The sequence below is a fragment of the Triticum urartu genome, chromosome 4 (assembly GCF_003073215.2).
Source record: "Triticum urartu cultivar G1812 chromosome 4, Tu2.1, whole genome shotgun sequence".
In the NCBI taxonomy this organism is placed as follows: domain Eukaryota; kingdom Viridiplantae; phylum Streptophyta; class Magnoliopsida; order Poales; family Poaceae; genus Triticum; species Triticum urartu.
Genome location: NC_053025.1, coordinates 491,090,940 through 491,118,650, shown reverse-complemented (window position 1 = coordinate 491,118,650; position 27,711 = coordinate 491,090,940). Strand labels below are relative to the sequence as shown.

Sequence of the window (27,711 nt, the reverse complement as noted above, 5' to 3'; positions counted from 1 at the left end):
TAGCCTATTGTTGTTCAAGTCAAGTGTGGAGGGGGCGACATAGGTGTCAAACCTGATGGATATGTATTGTAATGCCTCAGGACAGAGGGTAAATCATGATAAATCCTCTATATTCTTTAGCAAGGGGTGCCCGCAACATGTAAGGGATAGTATCAAAAATACTCTCAACGTTCAGAATGAATCATTGAACGACTGATACTTGGGAATGCCAACAGATGTGGGACAGTCAAAGATGGGTACCTTCAGATATCTTCGAGACAGGGTTTGGGAGAAGGTGAAAGGATGGATGCAAAAATTGCTGTCAGCAGTGGGTAAGGAGGTACTCATTAAGGCGGTGGCTCAAGCATTGCCAGTCTACTCTATGGCTTGTTTCAGGATCCCACGAGGCCTATGTGAGAATATCACATCTATTATTCGTCAGTTTTGGTGCGGAAGCAAAGCGGGCAAGAGGAAGCCTAATTGGGTCACCTGGGATGCCATGACGAGACCAAAACACTTGGGTGGTCTCGGTTTCTGCAATATGGAGATCTTCAATCTTGCTCTACTAGCCAGACAAGCCTGGCGTGTCCTTACCGAGCCCGAATCTCTGAGTGCGAGAATACTTAAGGCGGCATACTTCCCGGAGACCACGCTGCTCGATGCTGAACTTGGCGGGAAGCCGTCTCAAATATGGAGGGGGGGTTTGGACGAACGGGATATGCTGAGACTTGGTATAATACGAAGAATAGGGAACGGGCAAACCACACATATATGGAGCCATAACTGGTTGCCTCGACCAGGTATGATGAGACCCATCTCTTTGAGGATCCCAACGCCACCGATCATGGTCTCTGAATTGATCTCTACGGCAACTGCAACATGGAACGAATCACTGGTCAGGTCGGTTTTCTTACCAATCGATGCGGAGGCAGTTCTTAGTATTCCTCTTTGTACAAGGACTATAAATGATTTTTGGGCTTGGAGTGGTGAGAAGAAGGGATGCTTTTCAGTTAAATCGGCTTATAGGCTGATCATGAACACCAAGTTTGCAAGGGAATCTTGGATAGATGAGGAGGAAGGGACCTCGCGGGCAGGGCAGGATAGCAGCGCTTGGTCAGCACTCTGGAAGGTCAATTTGCCACCTAAGATCAAATTCTTCCTATGGCATTTGGCTAGAAGTTCCATCCCGACAGCTGATGTGCTAGCTCATAGACACATGGGTGACTCGCCGGCATGTAAACTTTGTGGTGCCATGGATTCGTGGAGACACACGATGCTTGATTGCACACACGCTCGCTGTGTATGGGCGCTTGCGGAAGACGAACTGATCCAGACGATGTGCCAACACACAGCCGAAGACCCACGTGAGTGTGAGTGGTTGTTCTCTCTGAATGAAGCGCTGACCACAGATCAGTTGATGAGGATGGCAATTACATTGTGGGTGGTTTGAAGTGCAAAGAGGAAAGCAGTCTATGAGGATCTACATCAATCTCCCATGTCAACACACATGTTTATACAGCGATACATCAGTGATTTCCAGGTTCAGCCCCATGCCACACCAATCAGAAATAGCACCCAACTACCAAGACCGAAGAGATGGTTACGGCCACCTAGCAACATGTCCAAGCTTAATGTTGATGCAGTCGTGGCAGAGAGACGAGGGGTTGGAGCCATTGCCGCTATAGCCAGGGACGAGAATGGCATGTTCCTGGGAGCATCTTCGTTGGGATTCCGAGCTATCACCAATCCAACTGCCCTTGAAGCGCTGGCGGTACGGGAGGCTTTGGCTCTTTCCAAAGATCTCCAACTTCAGAATATTCATGTGGCTTCTGATTGTAAGGAGGTTATTAATAGCATCAAGCAGAAGAGTGGAGCGGAATATGGAGCGATTGTGCATGAAATCTTAGTTTATTCTACTAGCTTTAATTCTTGCAATTTTGTTCATGAAAATAGGAGCTCCAATATGGAGGCTCACAATTTACGAAGCATGCTTTGTTGGAAATATGCCCTAGAGGCAATAATAAAAGCATTATTATTATATTTCCTTATTCATGATAATTGTCTTTATTCATGCTATAATTGTGTTATCCGGAAATCGTAATACATGTGTGAATAATAGACACCAACATGTCCCTAGTAAGCCTCTAGGTGACTAGCTCGTTGATCAACAGATAGTCATGGTTTCCTGACTATGGACATTGGATGTCATTGATAACGGGATCACATCATTAGGAGAATGATGTGATGGACAAGACCCAATCCGAAACATAGCATAAGATCGTATAGTTTGTTTGCTAGAGTTTTCCAATGTCAAGTATCTTTTCCTTGGACCATGAGATCGTGTAATTCCCGGATACCGTAGGAGTGCTTTGGGTGTGCCAAACGTCACAACGTAACTGGGTGACTATAAAGGTATACTACGGGTATCTCCGAAAGTGTCTGTTGGGTTGACACGAATCATGACTGGGATTTGTCACTCCGTATGACGGAGAGGTATCACTGGGCCCACTCGGTAATGCATCATCATAATGAGCTCAAAGTGAACAAGTGTCTGGTCACGGGATCATGCATTACGGTACGTGTAAAGTGACTTGCCGGTAACGAGATTGAACGAGGTATTGGGATACCGACGATCGAATCTCGGGCAAGTAACATACCGACTGACAAAGGGAATTGTATACGGGGTTGCTTGAATCCTCGACATCGTGGTTCATCCGATGAGATCATCGAGGAGCATGTGGGAGCCAACACGGGTATCCAGATCCCGCTGTTGGTTATTGACCGGAGAGCGATCTCGGTCATGTCTACATGTCTCCCGAACCCGTAGGGTCTACACACTTAAGGCTCGGTGACGCTAGGGTTGTAGGGATATGTATATGCAGTAACCCGAATGTTGTTCGGAGTCCCGGATGAGATCCCGGACGTCACGAGGAGTTCCGGAATGGTCCGGAGGTAAAGAATTATATATAGGAAGTGCTATTTCGGCCGTCGGGACAAGTTTCGGGGTCACCGGTATTGTACCGGGACCACCAGAAGGGTCCCGGGGGTCCACCGGGTGGGGCCACCTATCCCGGAGGGCCCCATGGTCTGAAGTGGGAAGGGATCCAGCCCAAAGTGGGCTGGGGCGCCACTTCCCCTAGGGCCCATGCGCCTAGGGTGGGGAAACCCTAAAGGGGGGGCTCCCCCTTGCTTGGGGGGCAAGCCCCCCACCCCTTGGCCGCCGCCCCCCTAGGAGATTGCATCTCCTAGGGCCGCCCCACCCCCCTAGGCCCCCCTATATTTAGTGGGGGGGATGGAGGATCTCTTACCTTTGCCTTTGGTGCCTCCCTCTCCCTCTCCAACACATCCTCCTCCTCCATAGAGCTTGGCGAAGCCCTGCCGGAGTACTGCAGCTCCACCACCACCACGCCGTCGTGCTGCTGCTGGAGCCATGTTCCTCAACCTCTCCTTCCCCTTGCTGGATCAAGAAGGAGGAGACGTCACGCTGACCGTACGTGTGTTGAACACGGAGGTGCCGTCCGTTCGGCGCTAGGATCATCAGTGATTTGGATCACGTCGAGTACGCCTTCTTCATCCCCGTTCTTTGAACGCTTCCGCGCGTGATCTACAAAGGTATGTAGATGCAAACCAATCACTCGTTTCTAGATGAACTCCTAGATGGATCTTGGTGAAACCGTAGGAAAATTTTTGTTTTCTGCAACGTTCCCCAACAGTGGCATCATGAGCTAGGTCTATGCGTAGTTCTCTTGCACGAGTAGAACACAATTTGTTGTGGGTGTTGATGTTGTCAACTTTCTTGCCACTACTAGTCTTATCTTGCTTCAACGGTATTGTGGGATGAAGCAGCCCGAACCAACCTTACACGTACGCTTACGTGAGACCGGTTCCACCGACTAACATGCACAAGTTGCATAAGGTGGCTGGCGGGTGTCTGTCTCTCCTACTTTAGTTGGAGCAGATTCGATGAACAGGGTCCTTATGAAGGGTAAATAGAAGTTGACAAATCACATTGTGGCTTTCACGTAGGTAAGAAAACGTTCTTGCTAGAACCCTACTTCAGCCATGTAAAAAACTTGCAACAACAATTAGAGGACGTCTAACTTGTTTTTGCAGCAAGTGCTTTGTGATATGATATGGCCAAAGTTGTGATGAATGATGAATGATATATATGTGATGTATGAGTTGTTCATGCTATTGTAATAAGAATCACGACTTGCATGTCGATGAGTATGACAACCGGCAGGAGCCATAGGAGTTGTCTTTATTTTTTATATGACCTGCGTGTCATTGAGAAACGCCATGTAAATTACTTTACTTTATTGCTAAACGCGTTAGCCATAGTAGTAGAAGTAATAGTTGGCGAGCAACTTCATGGAGACACAATGATGGAGATCATGGTGTCATGCCGGTGACAAGATGATCATGGAGCCCCAAGATGGAGATCAAAGGAGCTATGTGATATTGGCCATATCATGTCACTATTATTATTTGATTGCATTTGATGTTTATCATGTTCTGCATCTTGTTTACTTAGAACGACGGTAGTAAATAAGATGATCCCTTACAACAATTTCAAGAAGTGTTCTCCCCTAACTGTGCACCGTTGCTATAGTTCGTCGTTTCGAAGCACCACGTGATGATCGGGTGTGATAGATCCTTACGTTCACATACAACGGGTGTAAGACAGTTTTACACATGCAAAACACTTAGGGTTAACTTGACGAGCCTAGCATGTACAGACATGGCCTCGGAACACAGAGACCGAAAGGTCGAACACGAGTCGTATGGAAGATACGATCAACATGAAGATGTTCACCGATGATGACTAGTCTGTCTCACGTGATGATCGGACATGACCTAGTTGACTCGGATCGTGTAACACTTAGATGACTAGAGGGATGTCTAATCTGAGTGGGAGTTCATTAATAATTTGATTAGATGAACTTAATTATCATGAACTTAGTCTAAAACTTTACAATATGTCTTGTAGATCAAATGGCCAACGTAGTCCTCAACTTCAACGCGTTCCTAGAGAAAACCAAGCTGAAAGACGATGGCAGCAACTATACGGACTGGGTCCGGAACCTGAGGATCATCCTCATAGCTGCCAAGAAAGATTATGTCCTAGGAGTTGTCTTTATTTTTTGTATGACCTGCGTGTCATTGAGAAACGCCATGTAAATTACTTTACTCTATTGCTAAACGCGTTAGCCGTAGTAGTAGAAGTAGTAGTTGGCGAGCAACTTCATGGAGACACGATGATGGAGATCATGGTGTCATGCCGGTGACAAGATGATCATGGAGCCCCAAGATGGAGATCAAAGGAGCTATGTGATATTGGCCATATCATGTCACTATTATTGTCTGATTGCATGTGAGGTTTATCATGTTTCTGCATCTTGTTTACTTAGAATGACGGTAGTAAATAAGATGATCCCTCATAATAATTTCAAGAAAGTGTTCCCCCTAACTGTGCACCGTTGCGACAGTTCGTTGTTTCGAAGCACCACGTGATGATCGGGTGTTAGATTCTAACGTTCACATACAACGGGTGTAAGACAGATTTACACATGCAAACACTTAGGTTGACTTGACGAGCCTAGCATGTACAGACATGGCCTCGGAACACAGAAGACCGAAAGGTTGAGCATGAGTCGTATAGAAGATACGATCAACATGAAGATGTTCACCGATGTTGACTAGTCCGTCTCACGTGATGATCGGACACGGCCTAGTTAACTCGGATCATGTTATACTTAGATTACTGGAGGGATGTCTATCTAAGTGGGAGTTCATTGAATAATTTGATTAGATGAACTTAATTATCATGAACTTAGTCTAAAAATTTTACAATATGTCTTGTAGATCAAATGGCCAACGTAGTCCTCAACTTCAACGCGTTCCTAGAGAAAACCAAGCTGAAAGACGATGGCAGCAACTACACGGACTGGGTCCGGAACCTGAGGATCATCCTCATAGCTGCCAAGAAAGATTATGTCCTACAAGCACCGCTAGGTGACGCACCTGTTCTCCCTGCAGAACAAGACGTTATGAATGCTTGGCAGGCACGTACCGATGACTACTCCCTCGTTCAGTGTGGCATGCTTTACAGCTTAGAGCCGGGGCTCCAAAAGCGTTTTGAGAGACACGGAGCATATGAGATGTTCGAAGAGCTGAAAATGGTTTTCCAAGCCCATGCCCGGGTCGAGAGATATCAAGTCTCCGACAAGTTCTTCAGCTGTAAGATGGAGGAAAACAGTTCTGTCAGTGAGCACATACTCACTATGTCTGGGTTGCATAACCGCTTGACTCAGCTGGGAGTTAATCTCCCGGATGACGCGGTCATTGACAGAATCCTTCAGTCGCTTGCACCGAGCTACAAGAGCTTTGTGATGAACTTCAATATACAGGGGATGGAAAAGACCATTCCTGAAGTATTTGCAATGCTGAAATCAGCAGAGGTAGAAGTCAAAAAGGAACATCAAGTGTTGATGGTGAATAAAACCACTAAGTTCAAGAAGGGCAAGGGAAAGAAAGCTTTCAAGAAGGACGGCAAGGGAGTTGCCGCGCTCGGCAAGCAAGCTGCCGGGAAGAAGCCAAAGAATGGACCCAAGCCCGAGACTGAGTGCTTTTATTGCAAGGAAAGTGGTCACTGGAAGCGGAACTGCCCCAAATACTTAGCGGACAAGAAGGCTGGCAAAACGAAAGGTATATGTGATATACATGTGATTGATGTGTACCTTACCAGCACTCGTAGTAGCTCCTGGGTATTTGATACCCGTGCGGTTGCTCATATTTGTAACTCAAAACAGGAGTTGCGGAATAAGCGGAGACTGGCGAAGGACGAGGTGACGATGCGCGTCGGGAATGGTTCCAAGGTCAATGTGATCGCCGTCGGCACGCTGCCTCTACATTTACCTTCGGGATTAGTTTTAAACCTTAATAATTGTTATTTAGTGCCAGCTTTGAGCATGAACATTGTATCAGGATCTCGTTTAATTCGAGATGGCTACTCATTTAAATCTGAGAATAATGGTTGTTCTATTTATATGAGAGATATGTTTTATGGTCATGCTCCGATGGTGAATGGTTTATTCTTAATGAATCTCGAGCGTAATGCTACACATGTTCATAGTGTGAGTACCAAAAGATGTAAGGTTGATAATGATAGTCCCACATACTTGTGGCACTGCCGCCTTGGTCACATAGGTGTCAAACGCATGAAGAAGCTCCATGCAGATGGACTTTTAGAGTCTCTTGATTACGAATCATTTGACACGTGCGAACCATGCCTCATGGGTAAAATGACCAAGACTCCGTTCTCAGGAACAATGGAGCGAGCAACCAACTTATTGGAAATCATACATACTGATGTGTGCGGTCCAATGAGTGTGAGGCTCGCGGTGGCTATCATTATGTTCTCACCCTCACTGATGACTTGAGTAGATATGGGTATGTCTACTTAATGAAACACAAGTCTGAGACCTTTGAAAAGTTCAAGGAATTTCAGAGTGAGGTTGAGAATCAACGTGACAGGAAAATCAAGTTCCTGCGATCAGATCGTGGAGGAGAATACTTGAGTCACGAGTTTGGCACACACTTAAGAAAATGTGGAATAGTTTCACAACTCACGCCGCCTGGAACACCTCAGCGTAATGGTGTGTCCGAACGTCGTAATCGCACTCTATTAGATATGGTGCGATCTATGATGTCTCTTACCGATTTACCGCTATCTTTTTGGGGCTATGCTTTAGAGACTGCCGCATTCACTTTAAATAGGGCTCCGTCGAAATCCGTTGAGACGACACCGTATGAATTATGGTTTGGGAAGAAACCTAAGCTGTCGTTTCTAAAAGTTTGGGGATGCGATGCTTATGTCAAGAAACTTCAACCTGAAAAGCTCGAACCCAAGTCGGAAAAATGCGTCTTCATAGGATACCCTAAAGAAACTATTGGGTATACCTTCTACCTCAGATCCGAAGGCAAGATCTTTGTTGCCAAGAATGGATCCTTTCTAGAGAAGGAGTTTCTCTCGAAAGAAGTAAGTGGGAGGAAAGTAGAACTTGATGAAGTATTACCTCTTGAACCGGAAAATGGTGCAACTCAAGAAAATGTTCCTGAGGTGCCTGCACCGACTAGAGAGGAAGTTAATGATGATGATCAGGATACTTCTGATCAAGCTCCTACTGAAATTCGAAGGTCCACAAGGACACGTTCCGCACCAGATTGGTACGGCAACCCTGTCTTGGAAATCATGTTGTTAGACAACGGTGAACCTTCGAACTATGAAGAAGCGATGGCGGGCCCGGATTCCGACAAATGGCTAGAAGCCATGAAATCCGAGATAGGATCCATGTATGAAAATGAAGTATGGACTTTGACTGACTTGCCCGTTGAGCGGCGAGCCATAGAAAATAAATGGATCTTTAAGAAGAAGACAGACGCGGATGGTAATGTGACCATCTATAAAGCTCGGCTTGTCGCTAAGGGTTATCGACAAGTTCAAGGGGTTGACTACGATGAGACTTTCTCACCGGTAGCGAAGCTGAAGTCCGTCCGAATCATGTTAGCAATTGCCGCATTCTATGATTATGAGATATGGCAAATGGACGTCAAAAACGGCATTCCTTAATGGTTTCCTTAAGGAAGAATTGTATATGATGCAGCCGGAAGGTTTTGTTGATCCTAAGAATGCTGACAAGGTGTGCAAGCTCCAACGCTCGATTTATGGGCTGGTGCAAGCGTCTCGGAGTTGGAACATTCGCTTTGATGAGATGATCAAAGCATTTGGGTTTACGTAGACTTATGGAGAAGCCTGCGTTTACAAGAAAGTGAGTGGGAGCTCTGTAGCATTTCTCATATTATATGTAGATGACATACTTTTGATGGGAAATGATATAGAACTTTTGGACAGCATTAAGGCCTACTTGAATAAAAGTTCTTCAATGAAGGACCTTGGAGAAGCTGCTTATATATTAGGCATCAAGATCTACAGAGATAGATCAAGATGCCTCATAGGTCTTTCAGAAAGCACATACCTTGATAAGATATTGAAGAAGTTCAATATGGATCAGTCTAAGAAGGGGTTCTTGCCTGTGTTGCAAGGTGTGAAATTGAGCTCAGCTCAATGTCCGACCACGGCAGAAGATATAGAAGAGATGAGTGTCATCCCCTATGCCTCAGCCATAGGTTCTATTATGTATGCCATGCTGTGTACCAGACCTGATGTAAACCTTGCCGTAAGTTTGGTAGGTAGGTACCAAAGTAATCCCGGCAAGGAACACTGGACAGCGGTCAAGAATATCCTGAAGTACCTGAAAAGGACTAAGGAAATGTTTCTCGTTTATGGAGGTGACGAAGAGCTCGTCGTAAAAGGTTACGTCGACGCTAGCTTCGACACAGATCTGGATGACTCCAAGTCACAAACCGGATACGTGTATATTTTGAATGGTGGGCCAGTAAGCTGGTGTAGTTGCAAGCAGAGCGTCGTGGCGGGATCTACATGTGAAGCAGAGTACATGGCAGCCTCAGAGGCAGCGCATGAAGCAATTTGGGTGAAGGAGTTCATCACCGACCTAGGAGTCATACCCAATGTGTCGGGGCCGATCAAGCTCTTCTGTGACAACACTGGAGCTATTGCACTTGCCAAGGAGCCCAGGTTTCACAAGAAGACAAGGCACATCAAGCGTCGCTTCAACTCCATTCATGAAAATGTTCAAGATGGAGACATAGATATTTGTAAAGTACATACGGACCTGAATGTAGCAGATCCGTTGACTAAACCTCTCCCTAGAGCAAAACATGATCAACACCAGAATTCCATGGGTGTTCGATTCATCACAATGTAACTAGATTATTGACTCTAGTGCAACTGGGAGACTGTTGGAAATATGCCCTAGAGGCAATAATAAAAGCATTATTATTATATTTCCTTATTCATGATAATTGTCTTTATTCATGCTATAATTGTGTTATCCGGAAATCGTAATACATGTGTGAATAATAGACACCAACATGTCCCTAGTAAGCCTCTAGGTGACTAGCTCGTTGATCAACAGATAGTCATGGTTTCCTGACTATGGACATTGGATGTCATTGATAACGGGATCACATCATTAGGAGAATGATGTGATGGACAAGACCCAATCCTAAACATAGCATAAGATCGTATAGTTCGTATAGTTCCAATGTCAAGTATCTTTTCCTTAGACCATGAGATCGTGTAATTCCCGGATACCGTAGGAGTGCTTTGGGTGTGCCAAACGTCACAACGTAACTGGGTGACTATAAAGGTATACTACGGGTATCTCCGAAAGTGTCTGTTGGGTTGACACGGATCAAGACTGGGATTTGTCACTCCGTATGACGGAGAGGTATCACTGGGCCCACTCGGTAATGCATCATCATAATGAGCTCAAAGTGACCAAGTGTCTGGTCACGGGATCATGCATTATGGTACGAGTAAAGTGACTTGCCGGTAACGAGATTGAACGAGGTATTGGGATACCGATGATCGAATCTCGGGCAAGTAACATACCGATTGACAAAGGGAATTGTATACGGGGTTGCTTGAATCCTCGACATCGTGGTTCATCCGATGAGATCATCGAGGAGCATGTGGGAGCCAACATGGGTATCCAGATCCCGCTGTTGGTTATTGATCGGAGAGCGATCTCGGTCATGTCTACATGTCTCCCGAACCCGTAGGGTCTACACACTTAAGGTTCGGTGACGCTAGGGTTGTAGGGATATGTATATGCAGTAACCCGAATGTTGTTCGGAGTCCCGGATGAGATCCCGGACGTCACGAGGAGTTCCGGAATGGTCCGGAGGTAAAGAATTATATATAGGAAGTGCTATTTCGGCCGTCGGGGTAAGTTTCGGGGTCACCAGTATTGTACCGGGACCACCGGAAGGGTCCCGGGGGTCCACCGGGTGGGGCCACCTATCCCGGAGGGCCCCATGGGCTGAAGTGGGAAGGGATCCAGCCCAAAGTGGGCTGGGGCGCCACTTCCCCTAGGGCCCATGCGCCTAGGGTGGGGAAACCCTAAAGGGGGGGCTCCCCCTTGCTTGGGGGGCAAGCCCCCCACCCCTTGGCCGCCGCCCCCCTAGGAGATTGCATCTCCTAGGGCTGGCGCCTCCCCCCCCCCTAGGCCCCCCTATATATAGTGGGGGGATGGAGGATCTCTTACCTTTGCCTTTGGTGCCTCCCTCTCCCTCTCCAACACATCCTCCTCCTCCATAGAGCTTGGCGAAGCCCTGCCGGAGTACTGCAACTCCACCACCACCACGCCGTCGTGCTGCTGCTGGAGCCATCTTCCTCAACCTCTCCTTCCCCTTGCTGGATCAAGAAGGAGGAGACGTCACGCTGACCGTACGTGTGTTGAACACGGAGGTGCCATCCGTTCGGCGCTAGGATCATCGGTGATTTGGATCACGTCGAGTACGCCTTCTTCATCCCCGTTCTTTGAACGCTTCCGCGCGTGATCTACAAAGGTATGTAGATGCAAACCAATCACTCGTTTCTAGATGAACTCCTAGATGGATCTTGGTGAAACCGTAGGAAAATTTTTGTTTTCTGCAACGTTCCCCAACATGCTTTGAATTTAGGGATGGGCCGCCGTGTGTGGTTAGGCCATCCCGGGAACCTCTCTTTCGTCCTGGTCCAACTGGTGACGACGTAATAAAGCTTCGTAAATTGTCTCAAAAAAATCTGTATTTGAGAGAGTAATTATGTAATCATGGTTTACACCCAGCAGGATGTTACAACGAGGTAATTAAACAGGACATGAACTGTGAATCTCAGATGATATGGCTATATGAGTAGTGAGAAGTTGATTCATTGACAAATGGCACTTCAGTACCTCCCGTACTTGTTCTTCTTTGGCCTCAACTGTAAATAATAGTTTGCACACAATACATCAGATAAGAAAAATGAATAGATTATTCAGTTCACATCAATTGTATCTAAATAAATATAAATATCCAATAGTAGCTGTCAAAACCTAGAAGTTCCTATTTGTACGAAAATGTTTTGTCATGAGAGTGTTAGTGTGGATGGAACACATGCCCCTACAGTGCATACCAGAAGAAAAAAAATCAGGGTCATCACATAAAAAAAAGAGCAGGGGAGTTGGAAAGTATGTTAAATGGAGTAAAATGTTGTATACGACACTATGACTAGAGCATGCATCATGAAAGAATTAATTTTATTTTTAATCAAAAAATAATAATTTTATTTCTGAATATCGTCGGCGATGAACTGTATTCTAACAAGATCTATGAGGCAAAGAACATGATTTCTTTCTTCCATAAAGGGACAATGGATGAAGTTTCACCTGGTTGCTGTGGCCACACTTCTTCTTGCGGCAGTTTGTAGCTCTAAGAAGCAGCCGAGCATAGCACCTGCAAGAGAATAGTGACAAAACGCTAATTAGGACAATCACAACCCTATGATACGCAAAGACCACGATGGAACCTCCTTCTAGAAGAAGAAAAAAGGTTGATAATCGCTCCTACATAGTTGCATTGCATCACATCTACACTTACCTCTTAGGGTACACATCACCAACTTACTTGTCAAGAGCTAAATCATGTACACGAACACAACAATTAGGAAATGGTGTGACGGGATAGACAATGCCTACTTTTATCACATGTAATGATCGATGTGAGTCACATGTAATCATGTACACACGCAGGCAATTGTGTGAAGAACAGCTAAATAAGTTGGGGCTTACGCACCAGGAAGGGCTTGGCGAAGGTCGTCTTTGTTTTTCATGAGAGGTTCCATTAAGGTTAGTGGTTGCTAATCAACGAGTTTTTGGGAAGATAATTGGTTAGGTGACACTTCATTAGCTCTTCAATATCTGACCCTTTATAATATTATAGTTAGGAAGGAGGCCACGGTGGCAGCTGTCTTGGGGCTAGCCCATTGAATAGTTAATTTAGCGGAGCCTTACTCAGTGACAAATGAACTGGGTGGATCCACTTGGTTAGTACGTTGGTGTCAATCAATTTAACCGAGATGTCTGTACCGTTACGGTGGAGGTTGATTAACAATGGTGTCTTTCTCGTGAAGTCTATGTATGCGGATTTTATAAATTCTGGGTCTATTTTTCGCATAACACATCTAATAAACAAAAGTTCTAAAATCAAAGTTTTCATGTGATTCTTACAGAGGGACTTAGTTCTTACAAAAGATAATTTTGCAAAACATAATTGACCGGGTAGCACAAAATGTTCATTTTGCGATTAAGAGAAAACAATTCATCATTTATTCATGTCATATCCGTTTGCTACATTGATTTGATGGATGATTCGTGTTACTTCAATTTATCACGACCAACAAGTATACCAAATTGGTTTGGTAATTGGTTAGGTGGTATTCACCACTGAAGGGTAAATTCCGTGTGGGAGTTTGTGTCCTTCATTGGGCAATTTGAAATTGCTAGAATAATTATGTTTTTAACCGACCATCTATTCCAAAAAAATTGTAGGTTACCTACAGAGCTAGCTATGGCATCAATCTATATGTGATCATCACTGCAGCCTATAGACGTACGAGGGCTTATGGCCTTCGGGTCCAGCCATTTGAAAACGGTTGCATGAGTTTTGTTTAACCAGTTTGGCTGGCGTCCTAGTACCCGATTATGTGGATAAGCTATGTAATTTTGCTTCTGACTGGTTTTGTCATGTTTTGCTGTAAGCATTTTGGTACCAGCTACCGAGACAACGTGATCGCGGTCACCTGTGCCTTATGATGGATGCTATGACTGCAGGCGCACGCTGACTTGACACACAATGGGCCTTGATACTACGGCCACTTGGTGATCTTTTCTTCTTATTTTTTATCCTTTCTCGAAGGGCCATAGGCCGTTCTTTATTAGCGGGAGCGGAAAAACACAGTTACATCGGTACTGGCCACAAGCAATGGCCCAGCAAAATACTAAAAGCCTGAAGCCACACTAAGACTGGCCAACAGCCTTACAGAAGAGGAAGAGAGCAACACCCTAGATTACCCAGTAGTGTCAGTGTCTAAGATGCACCCCGCTGCTCTCTAGGTGGCCAGATCTTCCCTGAAAGCATCAAAGACCTTGTCAACACTGCTGGCCTGCTGGTCGAAGACTCTGGCGTTCCTCTCTTTCCAGATTCGCCAATGGATCAGGATGGTAATGGTGTCGAACACGCGCCTCCTCGTCTTGGGTATTTGTTGCCTGGCGCTTATCCACCGGTCTTCAGTAGAAGTGTAGCTCTCATTTGGTATTGTGAAGTTGGCGCCTGACCACTGTTTGATCCTTGTCCACACAAGTTGCGTATATCTGCAGTGTACAAAAAGGTGTGTGCAATCCTCCAGCTCCGAGTGACATAGTTGGCAGCAGGGATCGTTGGGCCAGCCCCTGCTCTGCAAATTGTCCGTTGTCTGACATCTCTTGTGGACCACTAACCACATGAAGAATTTGCATCTAGGGGTCGCCTTCGATTTCCATATAGGCTTAGCGCAAGCAAATCCGGCATTCGCCAAGAAAAACATCCTGTACGTCGAGCCGACCGAGAAAGTTGCACTCTCTGTTAGTCTCCATCTGGGGAGTCCCTGCTGTCCTGTTGAAGCACAGTTTCTTGCACGGTGTCCCACACCTCTAGGTACTGGGCCAGGGCTCTCGATGAGATGCCACCCTAGATGTCTCGGACCCAGGCGTTGTTAGACAGAGCCTCTCTGATAGACATGCCCTTGTCCTTGACATATGAGTATAAAGCTTGCGTGGTGTAGGCGATGGATCTCCCGCCCGGGAGCCAGTTATCAACCCAGAATCGGGCGTCATGACCGCTACCCAGCTTTATCTCGCATGCTGCGTTGAACATCGCAACCACTTCCTTTTCTGCCTTGTCCAGAAAGAAACTCCAAGGTCTTTCCTCCTTGTCCCAATTCTTCCACAGCCACCGACAGCGGAGAGCCAGCCCAAAACTCCTCAGGTTCAGAACCTCGAGGCCGCCAAACTCCTTGGGCCTGCATAACATAGCCCAGGGTAGAAGGTAGTGACCCCCGCTGATCTGCTGCTCTCCCTTCCACACAAAGCTTTTGCATCTTCATTCAATTAATTTGATTGCCCAGACTGGAAGTGGAAGGACGGACATATGGTGAATAGGCAGTGCCATGAGGACAGATTGGCACAGAGTCAGTCTTTCGGATATTGCCAGCATCTTTGGTTTCCAGCCCTTCATCTTACTGGAAACCTTGTCCACCAGAGGGAGAATATCATGGCGTTTGAGCCTATAGATCGACAGAGGCAGTCCCAAGTATTTGAAGGGAAACGGCTGGTTGTTGCATTGGAAGTGGTTGGCCACTATCTGGAGCTGTTCCTCATCACAACGGATCCCTGTGATTGAGCTCTTTTGGAAGTTAATGCATAGTCCCGAGGCCTCCCCAAATAGTTTGAGTATGCCGGCCACCACATGTAAGTCTGTACTGGAGGGGGTGAAGAAAAGGATGGCATCATCCATGAAAATGGAGGTTCTTGGCACCCGTTCATCCCAGCCAAATACCAGAGAGCAGCCGATGTTGCTTCGCCCATTCCATTAAAGCATGGAGAGTGTCCATGGCTATGATGAATAGCGCTGGAGATATGGGGTCTCCTTGCCTGACTCCACTGCCCAACATGAATGGCTCGCCCAAGACTCCATTAAGAAGGATAGAGGTCGATGCAGTACGTAACAACCCACAGATCCAAGAGATCCATCTCTCACCGAAACCTCTTCTCCGAAGGACTTCCAGCAAAAATTCCCAAGAAAGGGTATCAAAAGCCTTGGAGATGTCGATCTTCATCAGAATAGCTTTGGTTTTCCTCTGGTGCAGTTGTCGAGCCGCACTCCGTACAAACTTAAAGTTCTCATGTATACTTCTGGAGTTCACAAAAGCGCACTGTGCCTGGGTAATAATCTTCGGCAACAGGGGGGACAGCCGCACCACTAAAACTTTCGCAAATATCTTTGCAGCTCCGTGAATAAGGTTGATCGGTCTGAAGTCTCTGAGATGCAGCGCTCCCTCCTTCTTGGGTAATAGCGTCAGGATGGACTCGTTGAGGATCTCGAACGAGTTGAAACCGCCCGTGTGGAGCTGTTCCATCACCTCCATGAAGTCCTGGGCAATTATATCCCAACAAGACTGGTAGAACAGCCCGGAGAATCCATCCGGCCCGGGTGCACGGTCCGACGGCATGCCCAATACCACACGCTTGACCTCCTCGGCTGAAAAAGGAGCCTCCAAAGCTTGTGCCATGTCCGGGTCAATCGCCCCTAGTCGTATCTCATCAAGGTTGATCAGCCTAGGATGCTCTTTGGGCGTGCCCATGAGCTCCATGAAGAAGCCCCTCGCAAGCTCCAGCTTGTCTTCCACTGTGGCCGTCGTATGAGTCCCATCGGTAATACACGGAATCGGGTGTTTTCTCCTCCTACCATTAGCCTTCATGTGGAAGTACTTAGTGTTCGCATCACCCTCTTTCAAGACTCTAATGTGCGTCCTCTGACGCAGCCTCGTTCTTTCCAGCGACGCTCGTGCCAGGCATTTGCCCTTTAGGAAAGCTTTCAATCTCCTCTCGTCCTCTGATAGTGCCCTGACTTCTTGCGCAGAATCTAAGCGCAGAATAACCTCACTCGCTATCTAGAATTGGAGGTTAAAAGAACTCTGATTTCTCTGCCCCCAGCTCCTTCGGGCTTTTGTTGTGCACTGCAATTTGGTTGCAAAAATCTTCATCGGGTTCTGACTGTTGACTGTCTCCTCCCAAGCCTCTAGAACCACCTCCAAAAACCGCGGAATTTTGCACCAGAAGTTTTCGAACCTGAATCTGTGTGCTCGTGGATGTTCCCTGGAGACCGAGAGTAGAAGGGGGCAGTGATCCGAGATGTTCGAGCTTAGGGGTGTCAGGTCACTGATCGGGAATAGATCTTCCCATTCATTATTAAACAGCAGCCTATCTAGACGTGCCATAACTGTGTGACGCCCAGATAATTAGGCTACAGTAATCCCACGTTAACGATGCCACGTCACTTTGATTACTGTTAGTAATCTCGCGTTAGTTCGAAACCGATTCAAATTCAAAATCAAAATCAAGCAAACCATAAAAGTTTTTCAAATATTAAAACTAAAATGTTCAATAAATAGTAGATAAATCAGAGGCTATTATAAAATTGTAAACAACATTATTGAAATTTGATAAGTGACCTAAACAACCTCAAACAGTGGCTGAAAACATTATTTACTAACCTTTTTATTAATAAAAAATAAATATGAAATGATAATTACCCCAAACTAGTTTTTGGTGGTAGGATATATTGTGTTTTGAATTTTGGGCCAACTCTCATATTTTACAAAACTGATTTGGTGCCCAAACAATTAGCCAAAACAGAAAAGGAAATACATAAAAAAAGAGAAAGAGAAACCCCCCTTGCCCCTTCTCCTGGCGTGATAGATAGACCCGCTGGTTCTACTGCTGGCAGTACCATGCTGCTTTTATTTCTTCCATATCCACGAGAAGTTTGTATAAAGCTAATTTTCTTCACAGGCTAAGACACGAATCTATCCCAACGCATATTAAAAGGACGCAAATCTTGTACCTTGCTTGCACCGCAGCATACAGACCTCTCCCTTATGCAAGTGACACATCCTCCTCATCTTAATCCCCACATAGACCGCCTAGGCCTAAAACCTATGACCCAGCCTGCCCAATCTCCCCACACTTCGCGACTCTCTCGGCATAAAACCCCTCCGACGGTTTTAGGGATCCGCCCTGCGCTTGAGTCTGAAGAATCGGGCGGAGCCACAAGTAGTCCGATTCCACTTCTCTCCCTTGATCTTCTGGGTGCAAAGCCACAGAGCTCGCTCGTGCCGGACTAGCGATGAGAGGGAAAGCCGGCTAGAGGTATACCCATAACCAGCTGGGCACTCTTCCCCGTTACAACCGCAACAACAACGGGGACCCGGGAACGTGCCTCCTCGAAGACGGTAAAAGGTCCTACAGCCCGATCGAACTCATCAGCCCCCATTCAACATGTGAAACTTGGCCTTTCCCTTCAGCAACTCATCTAGCGGCCCTAATGCACAAGATTTTTCCCGTCAGAGCAAACTCTCCTCCCTCCTGATCACAGATACAAGCAATCCGCGCCTTCCGGCATAGCCTCCCTACCTCACTCTGTCCCGCACTTGGTCCGCGAGCCGATGCGTGCCGCCGCTGACCTGCTCCAAACAGTCCTAAACCGCGGCTCAGTTGCCCCGCTGTCTCGGCATGAGAAGTCCCGCCCACCATCCCACCCCGCCGTCTGCCTCCGCCGACGTCTCCACTCTGCCGCCAGGCGACGCCGCGCTGTAGTTGGAGCCCCTTCTGCTCGCGCAGCGTCAAAAACCGCTCGCATCGGCGCGTTCAAGGTGCCCAGCCCGCGCCGGCCCGCGCCCGTCACTTGGCCTCGACGCCATCCCGGCACGTGCCCACCAGTGTTCGCAATCGGCGGCCCGAGAGGCTGCAAGCTAATCACACAGCCAGTCGACTCTTTGCCGTCGGCGCTCGCTTTGCTAAAATACTGATCATTGCGGCTGTTGCGCCGCTACTGCTAGATGTCACCGCTATGCTAAGAAAATATCCATACCCGCCTCGATGTCCGACAACTTGCTAGGTGCTCGAACTAACGAGCCTTAGTGATGGCCTCCATCGGACAGAAACCTCGAGATCAGCACCATCTGGACTGCAGTGACCATAAAAGGTCTTTAATCACAAACGGCCAGGCTTGGCTTGACGCACCAAGTGAATCGTTCGCTTTGTCGCCTCGATTCGTGCTGGCATGCAGAGCTGATCCCAACAATCTCTTGGAAAGCTCGGCTGCATCCAACATAAAAGCCGGCGCGCAGCATGACAACCCCGTATGGCTTCGTCGCGTACGCTTCCTCTGCCGAGGCCCTACTCTTACTGCTCCTATAATTAATGTCCCATCCCGTGGTCCGCCATCCCTCAGGCGGCCGGCCCTTCCTGCCCTTATGCCATGAGGGCCGCCGAGGAGAGCTGCAAAACCATCGGCCTCTCGCTGCTGCCTGCTACGGTGAGCATCGCCTCGCTCGCCCCTAGGCGCCGGTTGCTCGCTCTCGAATTCCAATCTAAGCCTGCGACCAGTTTTTCCCTTTGACGGCAATGTCCGATAATCCCGCTTAGTTGGCTCGTCTTGAAGCCAATGGACATGGGGGCCCCGCTCTCCAGAACAAATTAAAAAAAAACAACAAAACAAAGGAATAAAAAAATACATAAATAAATAATGATAAAAATAATTAATTAATTAATTAACTAATTAGTTAACTTATTTAATTCTGATTAAATTAACTAATTAAGGTTAATTAACCCAATGATTAATTAACCTAATTAACTACTGTTAATTAGTTAATTAATTAGTATGACAGAGGGGCCCACCTCCTTAATTAATTTTGATTAGTTTAAATAATCTGTTTAATTAAAATGTGTCACTGACCAGTGGGACCCACTGGTCAGGTCAGGTTGACCAGTCAACCCCTGTTGACTACTGACGTCAGCATGACATCATGCTGATGTCATTAATTCATTTTTAAATTAATTTAATTAATTAATTAAATACCAGAAATTAATAAAATCTTTAGAGAATCCTATCTTTTAATCCGTAATTCGGATGGAAAAACTTTGTACATGAAAGTTGCTCAGAACGACGAGACGAATTTGAATACGCAGCCCGTTTATCCGCCACGCATCCCTAGCATAGCGAACACGCAACTTTCCCCCTCCGGCTCCTCTGCCCGAAAACGCGAAACACCGGGATATTTTCCCGGATGTTTCCCACCCTTCACCGGTATCACCTCATACCGCGTTAGAGCACCTCTAGCACCGATACTTGTCATGTCATGCATCGCTATGCATCTGCTTGCTTAAATATTTATTGTTTCTTCCCCCTCTTCTCTCGCTAGACACCGAGACCGACGCCGCTGCTACCCAGTACGACTACGGAGTTGACGACCCCTCCTTGCCAGAGAACCAGGCAAGCCCCCCTCCTTTGATCACCAGATATCGCCTACTCTTCTCTATACTGCTTGCATTAGAGTAGTGTAGCATGTTACTGCTTCCCGTTAATCCTATACTGATGCATAGCCTGTCCTTGCTACTACTGTTGTTACCTTTACCTGCAATCCTAATGCTTAGTATAGGATGCTAGTTTTTCATCAGTGGCCCTACATCCTTGTCCATCTGCCATGCTATACTATCGGGCCGTGATCACTCGGGAGTTGATCACGGGTATATACTATATACTTTATACATGATACATGTGGTGACTAAAGACGGGTCGGCTTGAGGAGCACCCGCGAGTGGATCTTTGAGGCGGAGCGACAGGGCAGGTTCTGACCACCTAGGAGAGAGGTGGGCCTGGCCCTGGTCGACGTTCGCGGATACTTAACACGCTTAACGAGATCTGGGTATTTGATCTGAGTTTGGCCATTTGGTCTATATGCACTAACCATCTACGCGGGAGTAGTTATGGGTATCCCGGCGTCGTGGTATCAGCCGAAGCCTTCGTGACGTCAGCGACTGAGTGGCGCGCGCCGGATTGGAACGTAATCCTGCTCTTGTATTAAGGGGGCTAGTTCTGCTTCCGGCCGCGTACGCAACGTGCAGGTGTGCTAAGGGCGATGGGCCCAGACCCCTGTGCGCTTAGGTTTAGACCGGCGTGCCGACCTCTCTGTTGGTCTAGGTGGGCCTGCGACGTGTTGATCTTCCGAGGCCGGGCATGACCCAGGAAAGTGTGTCCGGCCAAATGGGATCGAGCGTGTTGGGGTATGTGGTGCACCCCTGCAGGGAAGTTAATCTATTCGAATAGCCGTGATCTTCGGTAACAGGACGACTTGGAGTTGTATCTTGACCTTATGACAACTAGAACCGGATACTTAATAAAACACACCCTTCCAAGTGCCAGATACGACCGATGGTCGCTCTCTCACAGGGCGACGAGGGGAGGATCATCGGTTAGGGTTATGCTATGCGATGATACTTGGAGGACTTCAGTCTACTCCCTTCTACATGCTGCAAGACGGAGGCTGCCAGAAGCGTAGTCTTCGAAAGGATTAGCTATCCCCCTCTTATTCTGGCTTTCTGCAGTTCAGTCCACCGATATGGCCCTTTACACATTTACCCATGCATATGTAGTGTAGTTTCTTGCTTGCGAGTACTTTGGATGAGTACTCACGGTTGCTTCTCCTTCTTTCCCTCTATCCCTTCTACCTGGTTGTCGCAACCAGATGTTGGAGCCCAGGAGCCAGACGCCACCGTCGACGATGACCCCTACTACACCGGAGGTGCCTACTACTACGTGATGCCCGCTGGCGACGACCAGGAGTAGTTAGGAGGATCCCAGGCAGGAGGTCTGCGCCTCTTTCGATCTGTATCCCAGTTTGTGCTAGCCTTCTTAAGGCAAACTTGTTTAACTTATGTCTGTACTCAGATATTGTTGCTTCCGCTGACTCGTCTATGATCGAGCTTTTGTATTCGAGCCCTCGAGGCCCCTGGCTTGTAATATGATGCTTGTATGACTTATTTTATTTGTAGAGTTGTGTTGTGATATCTTCCCGTGAGTCCCTGATCTTGATCGTACACGTTTGCGTGTATGATTAGTGTACGGTCAAATCGGGGGCGTCACAAACTGTTTGCTCCTAACCATTGCACCAAGTGAAGCGTCTGCCTGCCAGAGGCATATCATGCAGACCAAGGCTATTCAAGGTGTGCCTAAACTTGTTTGCAGTCCTCCTATTGATCCTCCGAGTGCTTCTCTCCTCCTCCTTGCTCACCAGATTGAAATCCCCATTGATAATCCAGGGTACTTGAACCTGCTGGCCTAGATGTGCCAGCTCCTCCAGAAACTTGATTTTGTCTTCGACCTCCTGTGGCCCATACATAGAAGAAACCTTCCGGATTTTGTCATCAGCCAGAGATCTAACCATTGCCGAGATTACAAATTCCCCCTTTCTGCACATTGGAAACCTGCAATTGATTGGATTTCCACGCCATCACAACGCCATCCCTCTCCGCTGGCAGATAGTCAAACTCATCAAACCCGGGCCCTAAAGTCTACAAGACCAGGGCCCTCTCCACCATGGCCAATTTAGACTCTTGTAAACATACCAATGAGACATTAAGCTGTTGCAGGGACAGACGGACCGCACTGCGTCTTGCGGGGTTATTGAGCCCCCTTACATTCCAAGATACTATGCCTAACGACATTACAAACCAGAGAAGAGCCTCTTCCTTCGATGTCGCTGCGACTAGACGCCGCATGACTCTGCCTGCTCGGGAAGTAAGAATGCCCCGAACTGGAGCTGCGCCGGCTCGTTGAACCCATGTCCCTCCGGATCGAGCAGGGCGGCCACCGCCCTAATGTGTTGGGGCGCCAGTGGCTTGTCGAAAAGCCGGAGGTACGCCTCAAGAGCCTCCTGGGTCATCTGCTCCTTATTCTCGATCAGGCCCATGCGTCGGAGTAGCACCGTCTGGGCACGCTGCTCCGGTCCTTTCTTCATGCCATCATCTTGCTGGCAGAGCCTAGCACTCCTCCTTGGAGTGAAATTGGGAGGCAGAGTCTTCTTGCGCCTGGCCGGCACGGATGCCACCGGCCTGAGTCCCAAGACTGATGGCGCGGGTGTGGCCCCGACACCCTCCAGTAGCGTGGTCACCACTGTTTTGGGGCCGAATTCCGTAGCCGTGTCCTCCTCGCTTGGCCGTATTAGCCGGTGCTCCCCCAGCGGGACTACAATCGGGGTGCGAGGCAAATCCTGCCCCGATGGCTCCTCCTCCTCCTGCCTGTGCGGGATGCACAATGATGAGAGCGGCCCTGTCGCCCCCACGACCTCCAGCAGCGCTCTATTATGTTCCTCTATCACAGGCGCCTTTGCTGCCCCATCCAACACGTCGTCAGCTTGGGTCGATCCATCTGCAGCCTCCCCCTGAGCCTCTTGGCTAAATGACAGCCTCCGCGGTGATGGCGCACATCCCCGTCCACTTGGTGCTAACTCTGGTGTCCGATGCAGCACTACTGAGCCCACGGCAGTGGATGCCGGGGACCTACCCACTGGCGTCTCCACAAGGGCCACAGATCCAACCGCCGTCGTGGCATTGGAAGAAGGTGAAACAGAGGACAGTGCGGTTGCCGTCGGCCTTGGTGCGCCAAACTCCAGACCGCCGCCCTGGGTAGGAAGGTCGCTGGCCGAACGCCCGCCCCAATCACCCGCAATACCCAGCCTGCCCGGACCCGTGAAGGGATGGCCCCCTGACCGCATCATGTTGCCCGCACCAGTTCCATCTATCGAGCCCCAGTAGCAGATTCTGGAGTAGTCGTGTCTTCTAGTGAGATCTTCGTCCTCCTCCGGCTCGAAGTCCGGCCTGAATTGCAAGTATGGCACGGTGCGGTCCACCACATCCAGGACATGAATGGTGAGGTGATGCACAAGTGTAATGCGCTCCGAGGGCGGCGTCGGCGGCGGTGGGGCAACCGGCCATTCTTGGTCGACCGAGTTTGGCAGACCTGCCGGCTCCGGAACCTCCAGATCATAAATCTTGGGAATGCCGGACGGGTTCTTCATCCACGCCGTCACCTCCAGCTGCCAGCGGTCGGTCGGCGGCAGGATCTCAACCAGCTGACCTTGAAGGTTGTTGACGAGCTGACTAAGAGTCCCCCATTCCCAAGCACTGGCAGGAAGGTCCTCGATCCCTAACTTGTAGAAGAACTGCAGTTTGCCGCTGGAGGCCTGCGCGCTCCGGTGCCAGCGCTGGAAGGCGATGGGGGCCCCGACGCAGCGGATCTGGCCGGACCGGGTGAAGACCGCATCGCACTCGTCTGATGTGGCGAAGGTGATGAAGAAATCGGCCGGATGCGTGACCTCCACCCGGATCCGGCTCCTCTCGACGCCGCAGCAGCGTTCCAGCTCCCGCACTAGTGCCTCTGGCGAGACCGCGGGCCGCCTGCCCCGGACCGTAGCCAGTTAGGGCATGGTTGCGGTAATCCGCCTCCAAAGCGTCCATGCCTGGTGAGCGGGAGATAATGCCCCCGCCCCGCTCCGGCCTCAGATCTGAGTCCCCGTGGGTGAGCAGCTCCCCAGGGAAGCGGCTCCTCGCCAGCGGCAGGTAGTGAGCCATGCTTGCGGAGTGCGGCGGCGGGTGGGGGAGGGGGACCCTGGAGGGCCGCGGCGGCGGGATCTCAGTGGAGGCCGGTGGTGGGCGGGTAGCAACGGTGGGCGCAGTGGCAGAGCGGTGGGGTAGGTGGAGAGGGCGAGAGGGAGCCGGCTGAGAGAGTGTGCTCTTGTTGGCGAGGGATCCGTTTGTGCTGACGCCGCAGCCGTTTAATTTACTCTACTGCACTTGAATTTTTTGTATGGACGCGATGGTGGCTTTATTAATAAAGCGGGACGAAAGTCTATTTCAACTAGATGATACCCCGCACGTTGTTGCGGGAATTTCTAACAAATAATTTGATGTTTAGAAACATGAGATAGTATGTGCCGATGATAAATAATATTCTTGGAAAAAAATATTGTTTAGAATAAGAGAGAATAGTGTTGAAAAGCTAAAATTGTGTGCACATGAATTTTAGTATGTGCGATGATAAAGAATATTCTTTGGAAAAAAATATTGTTTAGAATATGATAAATGTGTTTTTTTAAATAACATTCTTGGAAAAAAAATATTGTTTAGAATAAGATAAAAGTGTTGAAAAGCTTAAATTGTGTGCACGTGATTTTTTTTACTAATTATTACCTTCTTTGATAAACTTCTTCTCCTTTATTACCTTAATAGTATATCACGAAGGTTCCCCGCAAAAAAAGTATATCACCAAGGTGATACATCACCCGCAAAATAAAAACAAGCTGATGCAAAAAAAAAACACCTTTAAGTAGAGACATCTCAGCCCTTGGAAAAAACCTGAAACAACGATGACAACTATTAACTATCCATTCCATAAAAACATAGCTTGCTCAGAAGAAAAAATGCGAGTTCACTAATAATCTAATTTTCTGTTAAAAGATATCACTAATAAATCACGAGGTACACTATTGAGTAAATCATGCTTCTCACCGGATCAACCTTGTGCAACATACTGCTACCATTCATGACAGTATACTCAGGTTGTTCTCATTCTTTTTGTTTGTTTTGTGTAGTGCGCAGCATTATACATGCTTTTGAATTTGATGAAGCTTAGTTCCATTCCTAGAAATAAGCATGATGAGTTATCTGCATTTACACAGATATTAATAAAATTAAATTATGATTAAAAGGTTGCCCCGAAATATTATAGTTTGTAGGGGATGAATGCATCTGGCGTAATTCAGAGCCTTCCGATCCATGTCCATGATGGCAACATAGGGCTCCAGTTTCTGGTCATGTAGCGGTGTTCTTCTCTATCGATCTGGCACTCTCGTTCTGCTTGTTCGACCCTTGCAGTAGTACCCAATGGCGGCTGCAGAATTTTGACAGTATTGAACGTAGATAAATCGGTCCAAAATTTAATGATGCACAAATTATTCACTACGCAAAAGAAGTACTCATTATCTCTATGATGTGATTAGATAAACCGATTCATCAAACCAATCTGTCCAAAAATTAGGCAAAAAGATTAATTGATATTTTGACATACCTCAGCCCTAGCTGGAGCGTTCAGTCTACGATCGTTGTCGTCGGTGTGTGGCGCCTCGCCTGCTGGCTGCTGCTACGTCCTCACCGCTGCCTGCCTGACACCTATTCCTCTAGTTAATGGATACCGGTGCTCTGCTACATGTCCGCCGCCGCCCCGTCGCAGTAGCACCCAGTTGGAAGGCGCAATGATTCGTTCATGATTTGTGTGAGACGAACTGGCTTTATCCTAGTATAAACGGGCCTATTAATGATCAGTGGCGAGATAGTGGATGAAAGGAATATGGGCAGGCCCTCGTTTCGTATGCCACCTACATTTGCTGCGTGCCGCACAACGTGATAACGCACAGCATGTGTGTGTGACACAATGTGATAAAAGAAGTTGAGGTGACGTGTGTGTGGCACAACTTGGTAGAAGAAGTTGAGGTGACGTGGAGGCAGAGAATTCATGTCAACCTGTGGTAGGTCCCTCTTGTAATTCGGTAACGGAGCGCTGATGTGAGTGGACTGCTGATGTGGATAGTTTGCATGTTAAGATAAATAAGATAGTGGGGGTGAATCTCTTAGGTATATAGGATAACTTTTGTGACCCGATGACTGAAACTTATTTTGTCTAAGGCGCATTTAGATGTGTCCTAATTATTGCACATCTAAAGTGACTCAAGCAAGCATAAAAAGAAAAAAGAAAAGAAAATATCCATATGAATCTTGGCCTAAAATTTACGGCACAAGATTTAAACGTGCAATACTTATAGCATATCTAGATGTACTTTAACAAATTCATATATTTTTTAATATAAAATGACTATGTGTGTCGTATGATGCAGGCAGACCGGGATTATCCACTTTTGAATGAAAGAGAAAAAATACGTACTTGCAGCAGATCATCTTGTTGGCGTTGTACTTTTCCGCGAGGGCTCGCAGGCGGGGGCCGTATTTGTAGAAGCACCAGCCTCCGCCGAGGCGTAGCACGAGGTGGATTGTGGACTCCTTGTGTACACCGTAGTCGGCCAGGGTGCGGCCGTCCGGCAGCTGCTTCCCGGCGTAGACGAGACGCTGCTGGTCCGGCGAGATTCCTGCGAAGATCGACGGTGCGACACGGGGGTAATTAATTAAAAAAACGTGGCGTTGGGCATGGACGACTCACGGTATACCTTCCTTGTCCTGGACCTTGGACTTGACATCATCGACGGTGTGGCTGCTCTCGACCTCCAGGGTGGTGGTCTTCCCCGCCGACGTCTTGACGAAGATCTGCATCCTTGATTACTCTCCCCTTCGTACGTGCTTTCTTTCCTCCTTGGTTCTTGTTTCCGTTGCGGTCTTATGCTATTTTGCCGGCGGCCACGTTCCGCTCCGTAGCTCGTGCGTCTATTTTTACATTTTCCCGACGAAAGGAAGCGCGCCATCCAGTTACCGAGGCGCAAACATCACTAACTTTGTTCTTCAGCTTTTTTTGTAAACGACGCTATCATTTGATGAACTAGATGATACTCCGCACGTTATTGCGGGAACATTTTACAACATATTTCAATGTGATTCATTGTATGAAACATAAACGAAAGGAAGCGCGCCCGTCAAGTTACCAAGGCGCAAACATCCCTGACTTTGTTCTTTAGCTTTTTTTTAAGGGTTATTTGCATTTCTGTCCCTAACTCGAACCACCTACTCAGATTTGCCCCTAATTTCAAAGCATACTCAAATTTGCCCCTCTGCCGTTAGGTGCGTTTATAGAAATGCCCATCCATGCCGTTTCCGTCCGATCAAAGCTGTTTGACCGGTATCTGGCCGTTTCTTTGACAATTTTGGCCCTGTCTTCATGTCTCACCTACCGGTAGGACCCACTCTCTTTTTTTGAAAAAACCCTTTCTCTCACCCCATCTCTCTCACACACACTTACATGTGGGTCCTAGCTAGACAAAAAATATTTTTCTTTCTCTCACCTCTCTCTCTCCCTGCCGAACGACGGGCCGACGCCACTCTCTCTCAACTCCGGTGAGAGTGACGAACGGGCGTCGCCTCTACAGCTGGCCTCCCCTGACGTCGCATCCCTCTCGCCCTCGTTCTC

The 27,711-nt window shown here is 47.8% G+C and overlaps 1 protein-coding gene across 1 annotated transcript; it reads right to left on the bottom strand.

Moving 5' to 3' along the window:
* Positions 1–11,836: 11,836 nt before the first annotated feature.
* LOC125554821 (ubiquitin-like) lies at positions 11,837–26,909 on the bottom strand. Its single transcript, XM_048718225.1, has 4 exons — positions 26,801–26,909; positions 26,521–26,722; positions 12,318–12,384; positions 11,837–11,872 (listed from the first exon to the last, which is right to left on the bottom strand). The coding sequence occupies exons 1-4, from the start codon at positions 26,901–26,903 to the stop codon at positions 11,837–11,839; spliced, it is 408 nt and encodes a 135-aa protein (XP_048574182.1). The 5' UTR covers positions 26,904–26,909.
* Positions 26,910–27,711: the final 802 nt, after the last annotated feature.